At 35.4% G+C, this 21,899-nt stretch overlaps 1 protein-coding gene across 5 annotated transcripts in view; it reads right to left on the bottom strand.

Annotated features, from left to right (window-relative positions):
• LOC115215193 (rho-associated protein kinase 2) overlaps positions 1-21,899 on the bottom strand; it is a 217,590-nt gene that overhangs the window by 53,836 nt on the left and 141,855 nt on the right. For 4 of the 5 annotated variants that reach the window (XR_003881955.2, XR_003881956.2, XM_029784382.2 and 1 more), the window contains exons 13-20: positions 21,160-21,251; positions 20,528-20,636; positions 19,097-19,255; positions 17,809-17,889; positions 12,378-12,546; positions 10,477-10,583; positions 8,452-8,599; positions 4,863-5,023 (exon numbers count right to left, since the gene is read on the bottom strand). Coding sequence is in view for 3 of the 5 variants with exons in the window: in XM_029784382.2 (XP_029640242.1) it covers positions 4,863-5,023; positions 8,452-8,599; positions 10,477-10,583; positions 12,378-12,546; positions 17,809-17,889; positions 19,097-19,255; positions 20,528-20,636; positions 21,160-21,251 (1,026 nt within the window). In the remaining 2 variants the exon portion in view is untranslated. The remainder of the gene's footprint in view (positions 1-4,862; positions 5,024-8,451; positions 8,600-10,476; positions 10,584-12,377; positions 12,547-17,808; positions 17,890-19,096; positions 19,256-20,527; positions 20,637-21,159; positions 21,252-21,899) is intronic. The other variant, XM_029784383.2, reaches the window with a different exon arrangement.

Here is a 21,899-nt window from a genome sequence, read left to right on the forward strand (position 1 = left end):
CCCTTTCGTTACTGTATTTATTTTGAGATTCTCCGTGTTTCTTTCAATTACTTTAACCCTTTAGTGTTCAGATTATTCTGTTAAATGTAATACTTTTTCACACAAATTGTTTTGAATTAATCTTGCATTATCTTATAGCTTTGAGGTTTCAATGATGTGATTGGTTAATTTTAGAATGTCAATGTAGGTTAGGTGTGAGAGGCTAGATATGGCCAGTTCAAATATAAAACATGTAGAATATTTTGGGCCGGATGTGGCCGGTTTAAACACTAAAGGGTTAAATATAACAAAGAATTTAGTAAAGTAACTTCATTATCATTAAGCTAGTGTTAGGAACATAGATTGTGACTAAGGTTTGGTGGAAGATTTTAATTCAAAACTTATGAAAACAAGACACATGTACTAAAGAACCAGAGCCGGTTTCAGCCGGGTTAGTATTGAAAGGGTTAAGCATTTCTTATTGAGGATCTCAACACAAATAGTCCCAGCAGAAAAACTTGAAGTCCTGCCCACATAGTCAAAGGTCTAGCACCTTGAAACCCTAGTCATTGCATCTCTTACATAATTTTAACACTATTGTTCGGTAGGCTCAGGTGAGGTTGTGTGGTTAAGAAGCTTGCTTCCCAGCCATGAGGTCAACTTGGGTTCAATCCCACTGTGCAGCACCTTGGGGAAGTGTTTTTCTAATATAGCCTTGAGCAGGCAGAGTCATAGCCATGTGGCAGAGAAGCTTCCTTCCCAACCATGTGATCCTGGGTTCAGTCTTACTGTGTAGCTCTTGGAAAAGTATGTTCTACTATAGCCTTTGTCTGACCAAAGCCTTGTGAGTGAATTTGGTAGATTTACAAAAAGACCCATCATATACATAGGTGTGTATTTACCCTTGTCTAGACATCATACAATGGTTGTAAATGAGCATCATCATACAAGTGAGGTTCTTCATTTCCAGTCATGGGGGAAATATTACCTTGCTTTAAAACAGACAAGGATTGATAACAGGAAAGGCATCCATCCATAGACTATCAACCTCAACAAATTCTGCCTGACCCATGCAAGCATGAAAAAAATGGACATTAAATGATGATGATGATGATGATGATGATGATGATGATAGAGGAGTGAACTGGCTAAGTTACAGGAAAAAGAAATCTTTATTTGTTCACAGTCTGTGACAATCAGCTTCAGAAACCCTAAACACCAAAAATGTTCCACTTCATCTATTCCACACTGGTCTTATTTGGCAATATCTTTCAATTATATTTTATACAAGATAATTCTGTTCAGGAAATAATAATATAGAGACAGACTGGCCCTGATGCAGTACCAGGCAGTGGCTCTCATAGCTTCTGATCTTAATTGATTGGAAGTGCTATCAAGTACATTGTTTTGTCTTGGTAAAAAAGATGGACTACAGCAAATATTCTGCTCAATACCACAGATTTGATTGCCAGTTGTTTGACCATAACCACTTGGGTTTGTCCCTTAGTGGCTGACAAGGTATGCATTCTGATCATGATGCAGCCATTTGTTGAGAGGGATTCTTAGAGTTTTGAATAATTCACCTCTGGAAACATAGGTGTTTCGTTTATTGTTCTGGGGGGAGCATCATAGCCATGTGTTGAGAGGAATTCTTTGGAGTTTGAATAATTCACCTCTGGAAACATGGGTGTTTTGTTCAACATCCTTAAATGACCCTTATTCAGGGACCTTTTGAGTGGGATGGGCTACTCGACTAGAAGAAAATTCTAACTGGGCCCCCACCTGCAAGATCATGCGCTGTTTATCTTGATATAAGATCACCGTAATGTGCACATATCATTGTGATACATGTGCCTAGTGTACCCTTATCAGACGGGTAGTCATGATGGGTATACTAGGCTTTGTATATTTTACCCCAGTATCACTTTGATGGCATGTACTGCTCTCTCAATAATAATAATAATAATAATTAGTGCGAAGAAGGTTCTATGTGACCTTGAAATCTCTCTAACCTACATTATAAGACAAGTTACTCTCAACTATTAATCTAACAAATTTTGCCCTGAACTCTACAGACTAATCTGCTACAGCTGAAGAGTTGTTTGTCAGAATTTTAAAGTAACATGGCAGTAATCCATTCCTTTTGAAAACCAGAAGGTACTTATTCTTTCATGTAAAACTGGTGGGATCTGAACACAAACTAGGCAATACAAGGAAGAGGAATGGTTTTTACATAATCTAAAGGGGAAGACTGCAGAGGATGTGCCCTCACTCACCATTATGTTACTTAATCCATACACAGAGTTGTAATCAACAGAACGGTTCTGGGACAAAACAAATATTAACAGACTATTAGAGATAAAAATTATTCAAATACCAAGTTGGCTCAGAACAGAAATAGTTTGGAATTTTATATCTTTTTTTATTTATTTATTTGCTAAAATTTAAAATAACTGTAACACGGCAGCTCCAGAGTAAATGTTAATGAGTTGTAACAACAGGATAAAATGTTCACAAGAAATTTCTAATGAAATTAGATAAATTATGGAAGTTTTCTGCAAAACAAAGCAAGAGACAATAGAATTACAATTCTATGATTCTATCTCTCTTATTCATTAGACTGTGGCCATGCTGGAGCACTGCTTTGAAGAATTTGTAGTCAAATGAATCGTCCCCAGCACTTATTATATCGGTCTCTTGTGCCAGACCACTAAGTTACAGGGATGTAAACAAACCAACACCAAATGGTGGTAAGAAACAAATGCACAAATATATGTGTGTGTGTATATATATATATATATATACATACATACATACATACATACACACATATATATATGCCTGGTGCAGCCTCCTGGCTTGCCAGTCCTCTGTCAAACCATACAACCCATGCCAGCATGGAAAGCAGACATTAAATGACGATGATATATATATATATATATATATATAGCGGGCTTCTTGCAGTTTCTATCTACCAAATCCACTCACAAAGTTTCAGTTGGCCCTCTGTGTGGTACTTTGCCCAAGGTACCACACAGAGGGACTGAACCTGGAATCATGTTGCTGGGAAGCAAACTTCTTACTATACAGCCACGCCTGAGCCCAAGATGGGGAAAATATGAAAATATAATGAGAATCAGATTGCCAGTGATAAGGATTCTCTTTGACAACTGTAGAATTCTAAATTTTCTACTGCAAGACTGGACTTCTGTAATAAACTACATTACATAAATATGAAGATACAGACTGGGTAATAATTTCTGCAGATTCTGCATCATTCGTCTGTGGCAGTTGAAAAGAATCTCACTTGTATAATGATGATGCTCAGTTACAACCATCATCTGATGTCTAAACAAAAGTACACACACACACACACACATGTATAAATATATTAATACGATGGGCTTCTTTCTGTTTCTGTTTACCAAATCCACTCACAAGTCTTTAATCAGTGGGCCTAGAGCAGAAGACACTTGAAGACACTTGCACAAAGGTGCCATGCAGCTGGGTTTAACCAAAGACCACATGATTGGGAAACAAGCTTCTTAGAACCACACAGACATGCCTACGCCTATATATACATATTATACATATTACATATATATATATATATACATACACCTTGCAAACCAACTCTCTTCAACATACCCTGAGCCTTGTAAGACCTCCTAGGCACCTTGCTACCATTATCTATCTCTTGCAGCTCCTATTTTCTCTCCCTTTCCCAAACTAGATGTGAATGGCCATGCAGGTCCTCAACAAGAACTTGTACTGCCACCCCTATTCTTTCTCATAGTTTGATCCCCTTGTCCCTTAGCATGAAACCGATATGTAGTTCTGCTAGCTGCATGGTGACCTCAATAGTGCAGGCAGCACAAGGAAAGCACCCAGACCACAGTGTAAAGGGGTTGCTATTAAGGAGGCCACCAAGTCATAGAAACCATGTCAAAACAAACATTGGAGCATGATGTAGTCCTTGAACACATCAGATCCTCTCAAACCATCCAACCCATACCAGCATGGAACACAAACGTTAAATGATAATAAATATATATATATATATATATATACAAGATAAGAAAATGGAGAAATACATCTAAATCAAATATCAATTACTAGATAATACTCAATCACATACTTTATTAAACCACCACATAAGAGACTGTAGGGTTAAATATAAAAAGCAGAACAAATCAGTGTACATATGTTCATACAAACCATCATCATCCTTTAACATTTTTTTTCTATGCTGGCATATATCACAGACAACTCTTTTAGCAGAATTTAGACTATTACAGTGCCAATTCCATTTGACTTATTCCATGCTTTCTGAAGGCTTATTGTTTAGATTTACTTTGAAGTATAACCAACATGTTTCAGAATGCTTCTCCTCAGTTATACTACATGAAATATGGCATGAGGGAAGCGAAGACAATGGTTGTTGCTGTTATTTCACTTCAGATTAGAACAAACCTATGGCTAAGGGCATTCTAGCCTTAACCATTCCGCCTTTTTAAGATGTAGTTCTAGTTACACTATATTTACTCAATGTATTCTTATTTCTTTTTCAAGATGGTAGAATGTATTTTGATGGAAATTTGGCTGTCATTTCTAGTATGTCGAGTGACTACATAGAGGCTTCCACAGTGGCTTGAAATGAAATTGCTGTGTTTATATTTTGTGTCCTAAATACAAGGCAAATTTCTCTTAAGATATGTACACAATCATAGTATGAGGGTAGGCTAGACCAAAATATAGAGCAATTCCCCAAAATGTTCCTTCACTGTGTAAATACGAAGAACTTGATTACCATTTCAGCATGGACCCATTGGCTTACAAACACAACATAATTAAAGAGTAAAAGGTTGGTGGATGGGACATACCTTTTCTGTTTCTGATTTCAAATCCCTCTGTATAATCTCCACTGTCTGTCTCATCTGGGACAGATCTAAAGACAGTTCACTCTTCTCTTTCTCAAGCTGCAGCTTCTCACTTTCAGCTGTTTGCCGCACACTCCGCTCTTGCTCAATTCTCACCTGAAGTTCTATAATATTAAGAAAAAGAAAAAATTGAATAAAGGGACCAAAATAAGAAGTGAATGAATGATACAACATGAAAGAAAGAAATTTCATTCCAAAAGAAAAAAAATAAACACACAAACATGTTTGCCATCATCTGAGACAACCTGTGACTGCAGCAGCAGCGGCTGCATCGATGGTGGCATCCGGTTGTGGCAGCGCCGAACCACATTTCGCTTGCATATCTGCAAGTTCATTGCCACGGAGGTTTCAATGATCCAGCACCCAGATCACCATCAAAATCTTACCAGCTGCTACTAGGGCTGCTGTTTGTTGCAATTCTCTAATTGTTGGGTCTGGGGGGGGGGGATGGGTTGTCTACCAATTCAACACCCCCAGGCAGTGGCAAAGGATGGCAGGACGCAGCAACACAGATCAATGCAGACTCTGTAATGAGGAGGTGAAAACTGCAGAACATCTCTGGCTGAGATGTCCAGCCCTAATGGTGGAACGCTATATCCGCCAACTAGGGGCTACAATGGACGAATTGATTCGTCTCCCTTCTGCAACTCTAGTGCTTCTGAGAGTTATCCTCAGGTGCTTGAGGAGACCAACAACAACAATAACAGCAGCAGCAGCAACAGTGCCACCATCATCATCAAGGTCAACTTTTCTATGCTTGGGTGAGTTAGATGGAATTTGCTGAGGCAGGCTTTTCTATGCCCAGATGTCTTTCCTGTTACTACTCCTCACCTGTTTCCAGACAATATTTGCCCCATGGTCACACATGTTTTTCACAAAGACTAGAAATGAACAATGTCACTTGTATGATGGTGATATCCATTTATAGCCATCACATGATTCCAAGACAAGGATACACACAAACAAACAAACACACACACACATATATACATATATACGTCCCACCCATACTAGCATGGAACACGGAGGTTAAAAGATCATCATCATCATCACCATCATGATATATTCACGGTATTCTGGTTAAATTTCATAATTTTTTTTTTTACGTCTCCTTTTTTCAGGAACAACTTGTATGAACAGTCATATCAGTGAACAGTCAATGGCATTGGAGAACAAAAAGATTAAAGTTGTAGTCAAGAAAAAGTTAGCTGACACAGAGGATTGGATGTCATCTGAATATTGGAAAAGAGCTGTATCGAAATGTTGATATCATGACTGCTGCTCAATGTCCAGTGAATACTGTAAAGGCCATAAGGCGTGACATGGATTATGAAGCTGTGGCCAGCAGGAAGAGACACAGCAGGCATTCTGATTGTGTCCACAAGCCAGGGTGATGGAAGATCCAAGCAAGGGAATCTGGGCCAAGTCCTGGAGTCAACTTGAGACCATGGTGTTGTATCGAAATGTTGATATCATGACTGCTGCTCAATGTCCAGTGAATACTGTAAAGGCCATAAGGCGTGACATGGATATGAAGCTGTGGCCAGCAGGAAGAGACACAGCAGGCATTCTGATTGTGTCCACAAGCCAGGGTGATGGAAGATCCAAGCAAGGGAATCTGGGCCAAGTCCTGGAGTCAACTTGAGACCATGGTGGAAGCTAAAGATTGCAACTTTGAGTCAACTGTTATCTAGTTGATATTTTTTGATTGTAATATATCATGATGGTGATGATGATGATGATCTTTTAACCTCCGTGTTCCATGCTAGTATGGGTGGGACGTATATATGTATATATGTGTGTGTGTGTGTGTGTGTGGTGTGTGTGTGTTTGTTTGTGTGTATCCTTGTAAATACTTTATGTTGAACTAGCTTAAAATTTGATCCACACCAAATTAAGTTTCACCAATGAAAAGGATTGGTGAAGAAACCTTTAGACATTTTACCACAGTTATTCATTCATTCAGACTGTATCATGGGAGATATTATCCTTCTGTAGTATGATGAAGTGTGATTTGACGGAGATTAGACCACTATTTAAAGGAGGTCCAGGAACAAAGTATAAGGACCTGTGTGTGTGTCTGTCTGTCTGTGCACATGTTTCTTTGTATTTACATCAGGCAATAGTTGCAGAAGGACATTACCATCATACAAGCAGTGTCATTTATTTCCAATCTTCCATGAAATCATGTTGAGTCATGGCAACACAAAGAGAATATGGCTATAGAAAATATGTGTCAAAACATTGTCAGACTCATACAAGCATGGAAAAGTAAGCACTAAAATGATGATAACAACCCTAGGTAGATGAAAGTTAAAGTCACGTCTTGTAGGGTGTGAACAGGGACCACAAAGGAACATAACTAAATAAAATAAGGTATTTTGACAAGCATTCTACTGATTCTGCCCTGATAATAATTATAATTTCTAACTTAGGCACAAGGCCTTTTATTTCTGAGGGAAGAGTGTAGTTGATTCAATCAATCCAAATATATTGATACTTTATTTTATTCACCTTGCATTGCCTTTGAACTGTAAGCAAAGAGTATGTAACTGACCAGTAGTCTAATGTTTCTGTCGTCCACCAAAGCAAATAATTCTTTCTAATTTTGGCACAAGACCAGAAATTACGAAGAGAGGAAGAAGTCGATTACCTCAACTGGTTTTATTTCAATCCAGAAAGGAGAAAAGACAAAGTTGACTTCACCATCATTTGAACTCAGAACATTTAAGAACTGGAAGAAAGTTAAGCATTTTGCCCAATGTGCTAATGATTCTGCCAGCTCGCTGCCTTATATAGAATTGTTTCAAATTTCGGCACAAGGCCAGGAATTTCTTTTTTGTGTGGGGGCGGGGTGTCAACTACATCAACCGTAGCACTTGACTGGTGTTCATTTTACTCACCCCAAAAGAATGAATGCAAAATTGACTTCAGTGGAATTTCAATTCACCAAACCAAATGATGATAACAATAATTTAATTAATTTAATTATTTCTTACAATTCTAATACAGGACAAAAATCTCCATGCATTTAATGTTTATTAATAGAAAACTATGCAAATTCTGTCAAAAAATTTTGTCTAGGTGACCAACAGATATATTTTAGGGGGTCAGTATAACTCCAACCAACGTGGCAAGCAGGCATAATTACCAGTACATCACACAAAAACCTTGGAGGCATATCTTCCAGTACTTTACATTCTGAGTCCAATTCTTGCTGAGGTTAACTTTGCCTTTCAATAACAAGAAACCGGCTAATGCAATCAACTTGCCTCATTTCGCCCCCCCCCCCCATCTACCATGCAACGGACTAGCATCCTCTTCAGAGAAATTTGATCTCAGTCATTTATACACCATGAAAACCAGGCAGCAGGCCTTATGAATCCTAGGGCTCAAAAACAGCATAAAAAAAAAAAAGAAATTATTAAAATAACCGTCGCCAGTCTTAGAGAAAAGCTCTTATAGCAACTGCAACATAAATCGTTTTTTTCTTTTTTTTATGGGATTTTTTGGTACGTTTTCATTGCTTTACCTTTCATTGACTCTAAATTGACTTCTGATTTTGAAGATATGCTCGCCTGACATGCACTGAACTGGGACATTGTTGCCTGATGGCTTTCAACTTCGTGTTCCCATTTCCTCAGAAACGTATCCTTTTCCAGTTCTGCATTGGCACAGTCCTGCAAATAGCAATGTGTAAAGCATTTTCAATGTTTATTTCTGTTACTTTCAAGAAAATGTTTCTCAATTTTCAAGGAAAACTAGCATCAAAGTAGAATTAACTGCAGAAAATAAATGCAAACCATTCTGCATGACAAGTAACTCTATCAATCTGTTATATTAAGGAGATTGTCTGGAATACTTTCATCTTTTCTCAAAAATTGTTCAAAGCATCAAACTTTTTGCTCAATAACGCTTAAGAATGTTCATACTATTATATAAGCTTCCAACTACACGCAGTATTGATTCAAATACTCCTTGTGAGCAAAATATACTAACCTATGTCTATATAAAATAATTAAAAAATTATATCTACATATATCTATATAAATATATATATATATATATATATATATATATATATATATATATAGATAGATAGATAGATAGATATGTATATATATGTTTATATATATGTATATCTATCTCTCTATATATATGTATATGTATGTGTGTATATATATATATATATATATATGTATGTATGCATATATATGCATGTGTGTATGTGTGTGTATATATATATATATATATATATATATATGTATGTATATATATATATGTATGTGTGCGCGTGCGTGTATATATATATATATGTATGTGTGTATATATATTTATATATATATATGTGTATATGTGTGTATATATATATGTGTGTGTATAGATATGTATGTATATATATGTATGTATGTATGTATATTTGGTCGGCAACTAAGTTCCCGCTGTTTTTTAAATTTTGAAATTTATTGCGTTTTTAAATCTTGGAATCTTTTTTTTTTTTTTTGAGAATTCTATTTTTGAATTATTTTGGAATCTATTTTGTTTTTTTATTTTCTAGTTAGTTTTAATTAATTTTTGTATATTTTCAGATCATTAAAATGGAATGGCAACTTAAGAAAAACAAGCATTTTTGACACCACCTTCTTTTTGCTTTTAATCAAGGTTCTAAGGCCATAAAAGCTGCTGTGTATGGAGAGGGTGCCATAGCTGAAAGAACCGTTCGTAATTGGTATGCCAAGTTCAAAAATGGAAATTTTAGCCCCAAAGATGCACCTCCTTCTGGCCGTCCAGTTGAGTTTGATGAAGAGCGATTAAACCAACTTTTGCACGAAAATTCTCGTCAAACGACAAGGGAACTGACAGAGAAAATGGAATGCTCCCACACTGCTATAGAGAAGAATCTTCACTCCATGGGAAAGGTTTAGAAGTATAGAGCATGGGTTCCGCATGCTTTAAGTAACAACAACAAACATCAACAAGCCACAATCTCCGCTGGTTTGCTTGTTCCAAAATTTAATTGTTTTCCATACTTACAGTTGAAAAAGTCTCAATGACCGAAACCAGTACTGAAATGTTTTTTATAAAATCATTTTAGCATTTTCTACCTTGATATTTTTTCCATATATATATACACACAGATAACTATACTACATAATTCTTTTACTAGTTTCAGGCAGCCAGCTATGGCCATGTTGGTGCTCCCATCAGAAATGAATAAGATGAAATATAAGCTATCAGAGCTGCAGTAAATTGCACAGCAGCTGCAAATAGATAGGTAATAATGCAAAGAAAGTTCACACCTTTGATTAGACAAGCATGTCGCAAAAAGAGGTGAATTTTGAAGTGTGAATAAGGCTCTTCATTGGAGAACAAGTAGCTGATGGAGGAACATAAAACTTTCCTTCTCGCATGTTACACAGATTTTTCAGTTTTGTAAACCTTACTGATTTTTGTAGATGCAGGCTGACACTTGTTTCATGAAATTTTTATTGCCTTATAAACTACTATATTAATATTGTATATGATAAAAAAAGAAATAAAGACATAGTCTACAAACCTTCTCCAGTTGGAACACCATTTGTTGAGCTTTCCGAAGTTCACTTGAGTTTTCTACTTCCTTGTTTTTCAGCATTTCATTTTCATTTTGAAAATTATTTAATTTTTCTGAAAAAGTAAACAAATACAAATATTTAGTGAACAATATTGCTTTTCAATTGAACACATCATGAGAGGAAAACAAAGGAAAATTTATTTTTTTTAATTAAAGGCAAACAGTCATTCAGGTATCATAGCCTAATTCTGTTCAATTCAGGACCCTAAAAGACTTCCAAAATACTTAAAATTACAGCTATCTTTGGAATTCTCTGTTACTGTCCAAGTCATAAAGAGTGGCTGAAATATTGAGATATTGAGAATATAATATTTTCAAAAGATTAAATGACTACAAAAATCAAACAGCAGGATCTCAATTTACAGATATTTCTTCCCATTCAACACAAACTTAATATAAGAATTCATAAAAACAATCCCCTACAACTTCTACACCACAAATATTGGAATTTTAAACAAAAAGAAAACTGGAACTATTGAACCACTGCAATTCACAAGAGAGAATTTTTAAAAGATGCTTTGTTTTCTCATTTTTATCAGATTGTTTTGTATTTGCCTGGTTGCCAGAATGGAACGAGATGATTGGGTGCAGCTGTTTGGATGCAGACAGTTTGGTATAGCTGACTGATCATTCAGCCTATTTTGATGACAGTACTTTTTGGTGCAGAAGGTACACACACATATCGACATACAGATGATGAGAGAGAGAGAGAGAGAGAGAGAGAGAGACATAACAATTTATTAACTGAACGTAATTGGCATAAATATTTTCCTTCTCCTCATACATATCAAGAGAAAGTGTTAGAGAATGACAGAAAAGAAGGAGACAACAATAGAACCATCAAAATGAGAGACATGGAAATGTCTGATGTCGAATAAGTCTGTGTTGAATCAGCGATGCCAAATAAGTGGTGCCAAAATGGCTGAGTCAAACTGTCTCATGATTGTCAGAATGCATTCAATAAAAAAGTAGTTGGACATCATGAGGCAAAGATTTAAATATCATGTAGCTGAAATTGTGAACATGCAAAGAAAGATCCTTCACATATTTCTTTTTAAGAACTGTCCTGGACCAAAAGATAATCTCAAAGTCAAATTGATTTGGTTGTGCATTTGATCAATTTACTGAATTCTTTGTTCCTTATTTTACCTAGCTATTGACAATAGGTGTGAGATTATCTGGCAATGTTACTAATTGGTTATAAAACAGTAATCTATCTATATAAGTAATTTTTTTCCTCTACAGATGCCATGAGGTCAATCTAAAGGCAGGTCCTTAAAGGAATTCGGAGGCACCAAGATATTTACAATGTTATAAATGTGGAACTCAAACTAAAGATCTTGAGCATAAACTGAAACAAATGGCTCCAAATCCTGCTACATCAGGCATCCCTAGAACCATTTTGATGAATAAATAAACAGAATTTAAATGAACTAAATAATTCTTGGAATTCCTAGAAATTACCACCTGTCTTTCATTTTCTCACAATTCAAATCAGGAAAGTGAACAAAAGCTCTCCATTAAACAAGAACACTAATGTCTAGAAACAATGGAAAGCACTTTAACCCTTTTGGTACCAACCTGCCTAAGTGATCTAAATTAAAATCTTCCAATGTAATTTCAAGTTAATTAATTTTTCAAACACCAGTTTAATGACGACAAAGTTATTTTACTAAATTCTTTGTTATTTTTCACAATTAATTAAAACAAAATCAGTGTACTTAAATAGAAATATACTAATAAAAGAGTCCAATATGCTGTGGGGTGTACAACCTACCCAGACAAATAATAATGGTTACAAAGAGAGCTTCAACTGAGAAAAAATAATAATCAAAGGACCACTTTACCTAACAAAGTATTTGATTGCTCTGACACTTTTTGGTTCAATAAGTTTTTCTCTTCTGCCAAAAGAGCATGTAAATTTGCAATTTCTTTCTCAAGTGACATTTTCACTGATTGTGTTTCTAAGTATTTGTTATTCAGTTCTGTATAACTCTGGTCCACATGACTGTATCTCTGGAATGGTAGAAAATAAAAGGTTTAACCATCTTGCCTATATAATAATATCTGAAAAGAAATTCAACAAATCTTCAAATTAAAGGTGAAACTTTTCCAAATTCAAAGAGGCAAGATATTCCAGTTGCAAGACAGTAAATTTTATAATAAAATTGATAGAGGAGGTGGGTAGAAAAAACAAAAACATTCCATCAAATCTGGATAATCTTTAAATCTAAAAGTGAACATTTGGGGATCAGCTTATTTAAGTTAGGTCATCATAATGAACAGGTTTGTAGCATGTTTAACTGTAATTATGACAGTCTCTTGCTTAGAGAATTCAATTATGCAGAGAGGTATTGATTGCAATAGCCTCAATTATTATATCATCCTCATCATCATTTAATGTCAACCTTCCATGCTAGCATGGGTTGGACGATTGACAGGAGTTGGCCAGGTAAAAGACTATATCAGACTTCTGTGACTGTTTTGGCATGGTTTTTGCAGCTGGATGCCCTTCCTAACACCAACCACCCCACAGAGTGGACTGAGTGCTTTTTACATGGCACCAGCAAAGGCAAGAACGGTTTTGGCAAGGTTTTTACAGCTGGATGCCCTTCCAAATGCCAACCACTTGACAGTGTGAACTGGATGCTTTTTACGTGGAACCAGCACTAGCAAGGTCACCATGTGGCTTGCAAAACAAAGAATTTTTGAGAGGGGAAGGATCACTGGAGGAGGTAATTTTGTGTCAGATGATCAAAAGTTAGAGGGACAGAGAGACAGGTACTGGTTACCCAACCAGAGAAAGAGAGAGAATGATAAAAAACTAAAGGTGTCCCAGTGCCAAGGAATTACAGGCGTATCTCATGGATCAACTTTCTGTGGACTCTCTTCTCATAAATGACAGATGAGAGTTCCACAATTCCTTACAGAATGGCATGCACAGATGATTTGTTTATAATGAACGAATGTAATGTGCCATACATTAACTCACTCCCTCCATCAGATTGACATTGCTTAAATAAAGGCACACTGTGCCACACATCAAACCTCAAAGGGATCACAGAGTAACATGAAGTGAAGTGTTTTGCTCAAGAACACAATGCATTGCCCAGTCAAGGAATGGAAACCATGACCTTGCAATTGTGAGTGCAACACCCTAACAACTAGGCCATGTACCTTTACCCATCAACTTACACACAAGTGGTAGAATTGAATTTAGTGAGAACCATACTGGATAAATACAGTGAGTTAACCAGTCAATAAACATAACCAAAGAAACACACAACACTGTTTTTTCAGCTCATAGACAATACACAACTAATACTTTTAGCTAAAAACAAATGCTAAAACAAATGCTGAAAATCTTTTACAGTAACAGATATCTAGGGCAACCAAAGCATCCTAATTCCTAAGTGTTCCCCTCACAATCAGAAACTGCCCCTAATCTGAACAATTATTGATACTCTATGAGGCACAACTGCATCCCATATTGGAATACTGCTAGCATGTATTTAAGATGGAGCAACTTATGCACACAAACATTTCAGACTGAATCCAGAAGAAAATCCAGCTGACCAATCAACAAACTGCCACTAAATCCCTGATAAACCGTATCCTGTTCAGTCCATTATGTCCCACAGTTACAACAATGATTCCCTCTGCGTACTTCCAGTACTCTTGCCTATCATCATCACTGTTGTTTCATGCACTCAAACTGTATTATAAAGACATTGTTTAAACCTTCCTGGTCAGAAATGCAGCCCTTTGTAAGTCCTGTCCTCACCATCATCATCATTTAATGTCCTGTTTTCCAAGTGAACCTCAATAAACTGCAATGCCCCCACACCCTTGGACTAAATAATAAAAAAACATATTTCTAGTGAGGTCAATACCAGAGGAGTTATATCTTGCATTTATTGAGCTAGATAAGAAGTTTATTTGACAAGGTTTCAGGTTCTGTACTCTAGTATGAGAGGACAAAGTTAAACAGAGATAAACGGCACTTGATAGATTTTAAATGTAGCAATAAACTCAGTGAAAAGTTGAAGGTCTTCAAGAATTCTACTTCTGATAGTTTCAGGTTATGAAGAGAATGCCTAGCCTTGCTTTGTCTATATTACAAATGTTTGGTTACCATGACAAACCAACAGAGATTGTAAAACTTAGTATATCTAGAAACAGTGAAGGTTTTATTTATGTGTTGCTCATGTGGAGAAAATGCAGCAAGTATATTTCTTTGGTGTATTATTTGTCTTAGTTCTGTCAAAAACAAACAAAACTGAAAATCATCCGAAAAGTCACAGCACCATTATCATCAATATCTTCATTTTATTTGTATCATAATTAGTGCTGGTGACACATAAAAGGTACCCTCTTCACTCTATGGAGAGGTTAGCATTGGAAAGGACATCCGGCTGTAGAAACCATACCAGATCAAACTGGAACCTGGTGCAGCTTTCCACAATACCAGTTCCAGTCAAACCATCTAACCCATGCCAGCATGGAAAATGGATGCTAAATGATGACAATGATGATGATTAAAAAAGGGCAGTAAAGATGGATAACACAGCAAAGTGTTGGAAAAAAATCATCATAGTATTGAACTATCTTCCTCTCTATCTAATGTGCAAAACCTGTTGATTATAATTGTTGTGCACTGCAATCAACTGTAATCTATATCTTGCAAAACCAGGATTAGTGCATTATAAAACGAAATCATTATTATTTGTAGTATTTAAGTGGAATGGAATGAGAGAAAAGAGTTGAATACCAAATTAAATGCCTAAAAATGTTGAGTTTCTTCACCTGCTTTCTGAGTTAAAATCCCATTGAAGCCAACTTTGCTTTTCATCTCCTCAGGGGCAATAAAATAGTATCAATGATGCACTGGAGTTGGTTCATTTGACAAGATACCGCCTTTAGAAATGTCTGCCATTGTATTAATGCAAGAGATTCTTACTGGCATTATTACGAAAAAGCAGAAGGCCCAGACAGATCAGCGAGTCAATGGAATTCTTATATAAATTCAAGCATTTATTGTGTATTCATATAAAGAATGATCGAATGGTAGCAACAGACATGTGCTAAACTGTAAGCAACATGGGTAGAATAGGATCCAGAAAGTTTGAACAGCATGGATGAAGGATTAAGTCAAAAATCGAGCGCATGGTTTGTCAGGTAAGGATCAATGGGGATGACAGGAGGACGACGAGTGGGTCGAAGAGTAAAAGTGTAATAAGTGGTAGAAGAGACAGTGAGAGCCGATGGATGGGCAAACATCATGATCAGTGTGCCAATCATCATAATCAGATTGAAAGAAAAATGAAGGAGAAACAGTACCACATTTAAGGAGTGTCTTGTTCATATCCATTCTCATATTACTGATCAAGTTCAGGTTGATATGAAAGTCAATTCTAACCTGCAGTGTTATTTGCCAGTACCAACAGATAGAAAGTAGAACGAGATGTAGTTTAAGCTGCAATACAGCAAGCAGAAACTAAACAGGCGATATTTGTGAGTGACAAGAGAGAGAGAGAGAGAGGTGTGGGGATAATTTCCTTGAAAAAGTTCAAACTCATAAAGAGGTAACAGTTTTGAATGGAGTTAAATAGTAAAACGCTTGAGCTCTCAGGGGAAGATAACTCGTATGGTCAATAGGTTACTGGCTTCATGGGCAGACAACTCAGTTCAAGGGCAAATAACCGATGAGAGCGAGGAAACGGCATTTTCTTTAATTTGGCTTGATAACTATTTGGAATTTTGCAATTCCATCAAAACACCTTTCAGTCAGGTTTATGGGAACAGTGAACTTTCACAGTAAGTACAACCATTATAATAGCTAACAGCACACTAAACAGTTCAGGCAGAAACCGTATTTTATTATGAAAAACATAGTAATTACAATTGTCAGTTGACACTTACTGCATCACCATAGAAACCATCTCTAGCAATTAACACTGTGCTTAGTAGAATTACAGACTTAGATGGAGCATAATTATAAAAATATAGAATAAAATCATGAATGACAAAAGTTAAATTCTTTTGTTAAAGCACAGAAGACTATTTGCATGAGAAAGAACTATTGCATATTGGAAATATCAGGTATTCTGCTAATATTCTTCCTTCTTCAAGGAGGGCAACTGAAGGTTAACATCGTTTCTTTCTTAATTTGCAATCAAAACATAATGAAATAAAACTAAATACAATAATGCACTTAAGACCAACACTGCTGTCTTGGTCATCTTAAGTATCTACCCTTTTAAATGATATAATATTGATAAAAGCATGTCTGTGTATATATATTCATATACAGGGTTGGCCAACAATCACCTGATTCCATAAATACTTCAATTTTATTTATTCATTCCAATTATGAATGTTTGATAATTGAATGCTGTGAGTTAAAATCACTGTTTTATTGATTTATTCTTTTTTTTTTCTCCAATATTTGTCTATTGATTAGCAAAGTCTCATATAAAATAATTTTTTGTTTTCATCTTAGAATTAAATGGTTTTGATTTACTATCAGGTGACTTTGGGCCAACCCTGTATAAAATAGGGACTCTATTGCTTATATAGCTGACAGGAGCTATTTAGTAATGATAACCTTAAACAGAACCTAACAATCAAATAACAAACAGCAATAACATCACTAAAAGAGAGATAACATTTAGAAAATATTTTCATAGTCAAGTAAAAGTGTTGATGGCTAAAATATGAAAGCAGCTAAAAAACCTTTCAAACACCAAGTGGATTGGAAATATCTTGAGCTAAATTTTTCACACTAATAATGTATATTCATTACAAAAAAGATGTATTTCTTTTGAAACATATTAACATTACACAGAGGAATATTAATCAGAAATAAGTTTTGTCTTTCAGTTTTATCTTTGTTTTGTTTTGTTTTTTTAATTCTACAAACTGATTCAAAATTTGAATGCTCTGAGGCGAAAATAATTATTCTTTTCCCTTTCAAGGTTAACAGGATCAACTATAATTACTTTTCCAGGATAGAACCTAATGCATCACTTGCAGAACTGTAAGAGTGATGGTAGGAAAGAGGCGACTTGCTTAATGTTTGGTTATAAAGAGCAAAATGTTAGTAAAGGATGAAAATTATTTACGTAAACCGCTCCAAAGAGAACATCTCAATATCATTTCTGTAACTAGAAACAGTTTCTAATAACATCCATTACTTCGACAATGTCTGGTGATATCTGAATTCAAGCAATGTGGAAAATCAACGTCCAAATAATTGCAGCATGCCTAACATGTTACCTGTTGTAATTCTGAACACATCTTCTTAAACCGATTCACTGACTCTGTGCTTGTTCGTATTTCTTCTTCAGCTTCTTGAAGCTGCAACAGAAAATATTACAATTAATATCAAACATTTCCAATATCTCAAAAACTAATCAAATACTGGCAAGTATCAATAAAACAACATTGATGGAAAAAGTAAACCGAAAATTAGTTAAAATATATTTAAATTGTTTAAATCCCAAATAAATGAACATTAACAAGTCTTCACAGGATTTTATACATTAAACTTTGATAAAATACAAATCACATCCTTGAAGATTTTATTTGATTAAATAAACTTCAGAGTAATGTTCAATAACACCATAGAAGCATAGGAATTAGTTAATTCTATAAGTATTTCTAACCTTCTTCCACACCAATTTGGAGATTATTTCTTAAGTCTTATAGAGAGCATCAAGATCTAATGACCAAAAGATCACAATTTCAATCAAATTACAACTTATCAAGTCTGATGCCATCACAGCTACGTTAACAAAGTCATCATACTTCATACATCAGTTAATATCCATAGTAAATCAGCCAAAAGTGAAGATTTGTGAGCTAGAAATATTTTCTTAAAAGTCTGTTAATGGAATTTACTATGAGGAATACCATATGTCTCATGTTGGTACTAATTAGTTAGTGTCAAAGACATAAGTGGCTGCATTATAATCAAAAGAACTCAACCCAGATATATAAAAGTGATCATCATCATCATTTAACGTCAGTTTTCCATGCTGGCATGGGTCGGACGGTTTGACTGAAAACTAGTAAGCTGGGGAACTGCTGCACCAAGTTCCAATCTGATTTGGCAGGAGTTGGATACCCTTCCTAATCTCAACCACTCCAAGAGTGTAGTGGGTGCTTCCTACCTACAAATGATGAAGAGTATGTCATGTTACACAGCACTTCTTGAAATCCACCTTCAAGGTATTATTAATGGAGAAGGTAACACTATTGAACTACAACTGACAGAGGTGAAAGTAAAACAATCACAGACTTGTAAATCTTCAACAGTGGCAGTTAATGGAAGGCAGGGTTCGAAAAATGCATTGTTTAAATATCATAGAAAACTTAAAAGTGTTTGACATAAAAATTGCAAGGTTCCATCTAGGATCAGGTTCCATCTAGTGGGCGATTGTTGCCTGAGTAGCTAATAGAATTTAGCAAAAGCCTATCTAAAGGAATTCAGTAAGGATTTTTTAGAATTTAATGGATCTTCAAGTCAACAGATACTATGCACTGATACAGAAAATCTGCTTACTTTTTGTTGCAACTCTATTATCTTGTCACTAGTCTGAGTACTGTTGCCCTGTAAAGCAAGTCGGTCAGCTTGTTCTTGAAGAAATTGTTTTTCCAAATTCTCAAGGTCACTCTCTTTCTTCTTGCGGAGTTCCAATTCAATTTCATACTTCCGGTTTGCCTGAAATATTCAAAGAAAATAAGGAATATGTTTTTCATAAAGATATATGAGATTTATAAAAGTGAAGATATGGCATATAGTTAAGAACATTATGAGGTTTCTGTCTTTTCCAAAGGCACTAGTAACGTAACTATTCCAGCAACAGTCAAAGCTGATAAATCAACTCTCTTTAATGAAAAATACCACTGCATTATATTGTCTACTCCATGACCAACAATAATAAAAATGCAGTGCAAAGAGTAATTAGTGGTAGTTACAGAAGTGCAGAAAGCATAGGGAGCTGAGCCAAATGAGTATTGGACAACCAGCCAATCGGTCAACAGTTTGTAACCAGTCATTATTGTAGCATTATGTTTATGACCAAAACATTTAATTCCCAATGGCCATGTGCATTTAGTTCTGAATAAGTATTACAGATAGTATAACTCATGTAAGAAGTAAGGGTGTCACATTGCAAAACTGCTGAGTGTTGCAATGGTTTGGAGAGTTAAGTTGAAATCCTCTTGTGTGAGAAAAGTAAACTGCAGCAGACTAAAATCTTATCCCAGGGAGTATTCTTAACCTCTTATTCATGTAATTTCACAGAAACCAAATGCAGACACTAGTTTTATGGTTACTTTTGATTCTGAAAAAGATTCAAATCATAACTCTGCTTTCAATATTTCCATTAGATGGCTTGATCAGATCAAAAGCCGTCCTTAGCTTTCATGTTGCTTACAGAATAAGAGAGGAGGGATCTCTGAAAAGATTTCTTTAAGCTGATAAATGTCAAATCATGCCTGTTCTTGGCCAAGAGACTCTCTTGCAATTATCCCATCAGATGAAATAATCGTCAAAAACTACTACCTCTTCAAGTACAATTCTGAATGAACAAAATAGTATCTAGTCATGTCAGGTAAAAACATGATGAAAAGTTGTCCTAACTGCCCAAGGCCACAAACTGCAGGGAATGTTCCCTTACTGTACACAGTTTCAAGAATATTCAAGAACCTTGAGTGTATACAATTATGCAAAAACTGAACTTTTGAACTTCACAGCAACTTTACCTTTCTTTATGATTGGTCAATTAGCCTTCATATGCAAATGTAAGAATTTAAAAACCAATCAAACCCATGCAAAGATAGAGGAAAATAGACGAACTCTCAGAAAGGAAATATTGTAATCCAAGCGGATATTTTGTTTTCACTAAATTGAAAGATATTATAATATACTTTCAAAGCTGAAAACATATACACAGGGATGAGGATGAAAATAGCAAGTTGAAAAGCTTACCTCCTTTAAGTCATGTTTTATTAAACCAATATTACGTTCCAAATTACGTGTTTCTCTTCGTAATGTGGCTTCTCCTGCAGATAACCGATCAAGTTCTTTCATTGATTGCCTTGAAGATATTAAAAATTGAAATATAGAGGCACATACATACATATGCATGTGTGTGTGTATATATATATATATATATATATATATATATATATATATACTTTATTGAAAAAGCAGCAAAAATATCAAAAAAAATGTTACTCAGAGTTTCACGTTCCCGTTCGTGGAAAACGAACGTTAAATGATGATGGATACACACACACACACACACAAAATAAGGATACATACACAAAATTGAATTTCCTTTTCATGTATCAAAATTCAATTTTTAATAATGCGGGTCAGTAGGTTCTTGCAAGCACAAACTATTTTTTGTTATTTAATAACGAGGGTGCTTTGGCTGTTGGAAATTCTATGAACAAAAGTTAAAAAGGTTTGCAGAGCAACATATAAATTTCGAAAGTTCCAATTCTAAACCTAGTGCCATTCATAATGCTTCTTAATCTCTAAAACTCATTTATTGCAATCAAGCATCCACATATAGCTAGTGTTATGTCATTGATGTGCCAAACTAAGCAGCTTACGTGTATTTCTTTTCAATCTCATCTCTCACGATACGGTCAGAACGTAACTGTTCCTCAAGTTGTTTTAATCGAGAATTAGATTCTTTGTCCTGCTGAATAAAATGAGAAATAAAAATTACAATCAAAGTACAAACACAGTTTTTTCTACATAAAAATCAATTCAATTCAGTAAAAAGATACAGTTTGAATCATTTTTGTGTTTCAAAAGAACTGGATAAAGCATTAAGCTAAAAAAACTCATTTTCTCTGACATGAAACATACTAACAGACATCAACTGCAACCAGCTTGAACAGACACTGACTGCAAGTAACTCCACAGATGTCGACTGCAAGTAACTTAGCAGAACTCAGTTGTTAAGAACAGATGATAACTATAAATAATTCAACAGATGATAACTGTAAACAATCACTCAGCATTGTTAGTCATTCAAAGACTGGAAGCTGGCAGAATCATTACTGTGCCAGACAAAATGCTTGGTGGCATCTCTTTGGGTTCTTTTACATTCTAAGTTCAAATGCAACAGAAGCTAACTTTACCTTTCATCTACTCGGGGTCATTGAAATAAGTGACAGTTAAGCACTGGGGTCAATATAATCAGCTTGCCCCACCCCTAAAATTGCTGGCCTTGTGCCAAAATTACAAAGAAATGTTAGTCATTCAAGTGTTCCAAAAACTATTAGCTTGTACCACTATTGAAAAATCCTTGAAAGGGGTACATAGCTGGAAATGAAATTCAAAA

Source organism: Octopus sinensis, linkage group LG8 (genome assembly GCF_006345805.1).
Source record: "Octopus sinensis linkage group LG8, ASM634580v1, whole genome shotgun sequence".
In the NCBI taxonomy this organism is placed as follows: domain Eukaryota; kingdom Metazoa; phylum Mollusca; class Cephalopoda; order Octopoda; family Octopodidae; genus Octopus; species Octopus sinensis.